The sequence below is a fragment of the Tupaia chinensis genome, unplaced genomic scaffold (assembly GCF_000334495.1).
Source record: "Tupaia chinensis unplaced genomic scaffold, TupChi_1.0 Scaffold000356_2, whole genome shotgun sequence".
In the NCBI taxonomy this organism is placed as follows: domain Eukaryota; kingdom Metazoa; phylum Chordata; class Mammalia; order Scandentia; family Tupaiidae; genus Tupaia; species Tupaia belangeri.
In genome coordinates, this window is record NW_006159852.1 from 350,558 (window position 1) to 355,650 (window position 5,093).

The 5,093-nt window shown below is 51.8% G+C and overlaps 1 protein-coding gene across 1 annotated transcript in view; it reads left to right on the forward strand.

The window, feature by feature from the left end:
• The window catches only part of CATSPERD (catsper channel auxiliary subunit delta), a 38,354-nt gene that overhangs the window by 4,271 nt on the left and 28,990 nt on the right, over positions 1–5,093 (forward strand). Inside the window, exons 3-4 of the mRNA XM_027773530.1 lie at positions 360–436; positions 801–873. Of these exons, the coding sequence (XP_027629331.1) occupies positions 360–436; positions 801–873 (150 nt within the window). The remainder of the gene's footprint in view (positions 1–359; positions 437–800; positions 874–5,093) is intronic.

The following is a 5,093-nucleotide window of genomic DNA, read 5'->3' on the forward strand; positions in this document are numbered from 1 at the left end:
GTCACCTATAGTTACAAACTCTAAAAAAAAAAAAAAAAGAATTATTTGTAGGGACCAGCAGATGGAGTCATGGTTACGTCACTGGACTCCCATGTAGTCGACCATGGATTGAGTCCCGGACCTGGTGGGCTTAAAATTCACACTGGGCGCTTGTGTGTGCGTGCCCAAAAGCTTGAGAGGAGAATGGAGAACGAACGGATTGCGGTGTGGCCATCCCCCCTGGGGGATGTCTCCCTTTGTCTGTCTGGCAAGTGTATCACACGATAGCAAAAATGTCTCTCTTCGAGAAAATCGAAGAGGAGGCTCTCTCCTCGCCGGCTTGCTGTGACGTTACTGAGCCCGCGCCTTCGTCTCTACAGGACAGCCTGTACTTTGCATCCAGGACCACGCACCTGATTAGACACCCCTGCAAGGAGCGCGTAGTGGCGTACCTGGGGTAAGCTGCTGCCTCGCGTGTTCCCCGCCTGCTCTGTTTGCTTCTTGTCAAAGCGCACGCGTGCTTGGAGAGAAACGGAGAGAGGGAGAAATGAGAGCTCAGCCCCAGGGCAGGGCCACGCCGCAGCCCCTTCTCCTCCATTCTCTTCCCGGGAGCCCCAGCACGCGTGCCCGTGGGCCTGGCGTGATTTCCAAGCCCCCAGAACCGGGACTCAAAGTGCAGTGGGCCGGGCGGGCGTCCAGCAACGTAGCCACTACGCCACCTGCCGGCCCCAGTGGGTCGTTCTTTGCAGCAGCCCTGGTTCCTTTCTCCCCTCTCCTGGTGCGCGATCATCCTCATCTCATTCTCTGGTGGTTCATTTCAGAAGGCAAGTTTTCCTCTCAACAGACAACTTCGAGAGCAGCCTGCCCCCGCTCACCATTCCTACAGCCATGCAGGTAGTTCCCGGAGCCCCAGGGGCTTCACGTCGTTGGCACTCGGGGGAAGTTTCGGCTGGGAAATTTCAGGCTAGTTCTGGTTCGTTTGGAAGGTTATTTTCCATTGTACCTCTAAAAGACATTAGCAGCAAGTCTTCCTGGGGCCAGCAGGTGGCGTGGTGGTTAAGGCGCTGGACTCCCACGTGGCCCACCACAGGTTGAGTCTCCGATGGGAGGTTTGAAACCCATGCCGGGCGCGTGTGCATGCATGCCCAAAATCCCGAGAGGAGAGAGGAGAATGCAGGAGGAGGGATTCTGGAGCGGCCATCCCCACCCCCCGGGGGTGATTTCTCTCTTTGCCTCTCTCCCTGTCTGTCTCTATCTCTCTGGAGAGTGCAAGTACCCTTTAACCAAAGTCTCTTCAAGAAAAAGAGTGAGTCTTCTTTCCTTCCCTCCCTCCACCTCTCTTTCTTTCCTTCTTAAACTTCTTTGTATTTATTGGTTGTGATTTTTCAAACCACAGGGTCTGGGACTCAAACCACAGTCAGCCAATGTGGGAAGTCAGCAGCTTAACCACCGTGCCACACTCTCTCTTTTCTCCTAGAGGGTGTGTGCATTCCCCAGAGAGACAGACAGAGGAGGAGAAAGTGAGAAAGCACCCCCATGCGGCCTGGTCACACCGCGGGTTCTTCTCTTTGGTCTCCCCCTCCTTTTGGGACTTTGGGCACGCATGCAAAGAAACCTGGTGTGTTCCTCAAAACCAGGCTTAAAACTCAGGCCGAGTGCGTGTGCGTGCCCTAGATCCTGACAGGAGCTTGGAGGAGAAGGGATGGCGGTGTGGCCGTCCCTGCTGGGGGTGACTTCTCACTTTCTGTCTGTCTCTGTCTCTCCAATGAGTGCACGTACCCTATAGCCAAAATCCTTTAAAAACCAAAGGCAGTGGGCAAACTCCTAAGCTAATGGTCAGAGGCAGCTGGAGGTGCGGTGGCTAAGGGTGCCGGATCCCACACGCCGACTGCACTGTTGGGGTTCCGAACCGGCAGTTTAAGAGCCATGCCAGGCGCGCGTGTGTGCACGACCCAGATCCCAAGAGGAGGAGAAGGAATTACCGTGTGACCGTTTCCCACGGGGTGCTCTCTTGCCTTCCCTCTCTGTCTCTGGCCAGTGCATGAATGCTCGGGCACATCGGAAACAAAACTAACAGGTGGCCTCTCTTGTCACTTACCTCTAGCGTCCGCAAAGTGAGGACAGGGAAAGTGCTCAAGGCTAAGCAGGAAGTTCACGGGGTAAGTGGCCCCCCCCTTCCATCCGGACCTCGCCTGTGTCTGCGCACTGCGTGGGAACGAGTGTTCCTACTGTTTCTTCTTCATTTTTCAAGAATTACTGTATTGGGGCCGACGGGTGGCATGGTGGTTAAGGGCACTGGACTCCCACATGGCCCACCACGATTTGAGCCCTGGACCTGGCAGCTGGCTTTCTCACTTTCTGTCTCTCTTGCTTTCTCTGACTCTGTCCCTCTCTGGTCAAATGTAAATAGATAAATGAATGAATGAATGAATAAATTATTTAAAAAGTAGAATTATTTAATGTTATTTATTATTATTACTATTTTCGAATTTGATCAGAGAGGGAGAGAGAGAGCAAGCCGCCAGGTCTGGGACTTGAACCATGGTCAGCCATGTGGTGGCCCAGCGCCAGTAACCACCACGCCACCTGCTGGCCCCCCTCCTATTTCTCTCTCTCTCTTTTAAAAATTTTTTTTTTTTTTTTTGCCATAGGGCATGTGCACATGCCAGAGACAGAGGGAGGGAAAGTGAGATATATCGCAGGGGTTGGCCACACCATAGTCCTTCCTCCCCCTGGGATTTTGGGCATGCACACACACGTGTCCAGTGTGGTTTTTGAGCCCAATGATTCTATTTACCTGATATTAGAGGCCTCCTCTGTGAAGGTTACTCTTCCGTGTGCATTCAAACAGAGGAACATCTTCAGGCCTCCCCTTCCTGGAGGACTAGTCATGTACCTCGTCCCCAAATGTCCTTGTCAACAATTTTCCAGTCTTTTTTCTTCCCTGACCTCTCAGCTGAACTACTGGCTATAGCCCATATGAGAGCATATGATCGGGCCAGGAGGAGGTGTGGTTATGGTGCTGGACTCCCACATGGCGGACCGTGGTTCAAGTCTTGAACGTAGTGGCTTGCTTTTTTCATTTTTAAATTATTTATTTAATTTTATTCCTCCATTCACTTTTTTTTTTTTTTTAATTTGACCAGAGAGAGAGACAGAGACAGAGAGGGAGAGGGAAAATGAGAAAGCAAGCCACCAGGTCCAGCAACCGAACTGTGGTCAGCCATGTGGGAGTGTCCAGTGCCTTAACTACCACGCCACCTGCTGGTCCCTTGGTGGCTTGCTTTCTCTCCGGTCAAGTTAAAAAATAATAATCAATAAAATTGACATAAATAACTCTTTTTTAAAAAAGAATTATTTAATGTCATTTATTTATTTATTTTTAAAATTTGACCAGTGAAGGACAAAGCAAGAAGGAGAGACAAAGAGAAGGTGAGAAAGCAAGCCTCCAGGTGTGGGACTTCAACCACAGTCAGCCATGTGGGAATCCAGCGCTCTTAACCAACATACCACCTGCTGGCCCCAAATAATTTATCTTAGGATTTTTGTTGTTGTTGTTCAGACGGTGCATGTGTTTGGCAGAGTGAGACAGAGAGACAGACAGAGAAAGAGGAGGACGCACCCCCCATAGGGCACGGTCATGTTGCAATCCCTTCTCTTCCATTTCTCCTCCATTGTTGGCATTTGGGGCACACAGGCACACCCACCTGGCATGACTGTCAATCTCCCACATGGTCCGCGATTCATACCACGTTGAGTGCCATGCAGAATCCAGCCATCTTAACCCCTAGGCCATGGGGCTAGCTAGGCCCTGGTGAATGTTTAAAACTATATTTGGATGGGACCAGCAGTTAGCGTAATGGCTATGTCGCTGGACTCCCATGTAGTTGACCGCGCTTTGAGTCCCGGACCCGGTGGCTTAAACTCATGCCGGGTGCGTGTGCATGTGTGCCCAAGATCCCAAGAGGAGAATGGTGGAGAAGGGATTGTGGCATGGCCATCCTCCCTGGGGGGGGGGTGATTTCTCACGTTCTGTCTGTCTGTCTGTCTTTCTGTCTTGTCTGTCTGGTGAGTGCTCGCACCCTATAGCAAAAAAAAAACCTCTCAAGAAAAACTATTTATTTGGACATAATCATAGATTTGCAACGAGTTACAAAAACAGTACAGGGACATCCCAGAGGCCCAACCCCAACTTCCACCCATCAATATAGGAAAATGACATGAATACCCTCCACCTACCTAATTCAGATTTCACTCTTACATTTGGAGTGTCACCACTAGGAAGCTGCTCTTGCGACCGGCAGATGGCGTAATGGTTACGTTGCTGGACTCCCACAAACCTGAGCACTGTTCAAGTCCCCTAACGCCAGGCACATATGCATGCGTGTCCAAAATGCCGAGAGGACAAGGGAAGAGAAGGGAGTGTGGCGTGGCTGTCCCCCCAGGAGGTGATTTCTCACTTTGTGACTCTCTGGCAAGAATCTGTCCAAAGATAAATAAATGAGAGGCCGGCAGCTGGCATGGTGGTTAAGGTGCTGGACGCTCCCCTGTGACCAACCATGGTTCGAGTCCCAGACCTGGTGGCTACTTTCTCACTTTCCCTCTCTCTCTCTCTCTGTGTCTCTCTGGTCAAATTAAAATACATGATTGAATACATAAAATTAAATAATTCTGTCACAAATCCATCAATGAAAGAAAACTGAAGAGGAGGCTCTCTCCTCGCCGGCTTGCTGTGACGTTACTGAGCCCGCGCCTTCGTCTCTACAGGACAGCCTGTACTTTGCATCCAGGACCACGCACCTGATTAGACACCCCTGCAAGGAGCGCGTAGTGGCGTACCTGGGGTAAGCTGCTGCCTCGCGTGTTCCCCGCCTGCTCTGTTTGCTTCTTGTCAAAGCGCACGCGTGCTTGGAGAGAAACGGAGAGAGGGAGAAATGAGAGCTCAGCCCCAGGGCAGGGCCACGCCGCAGCCCCTTCTCCTCCATTCTCTTCCCGGGAGCCCCAGCACGCGTGCCCGTGGGCCTGGCGTGATTTCCAAGCCCCCAGAACCGGGACTCAAAGTGCAGTGGGCCGGGCGGGCGTCCAGCAACGTAGCCACTACGCCACCTGCCGGA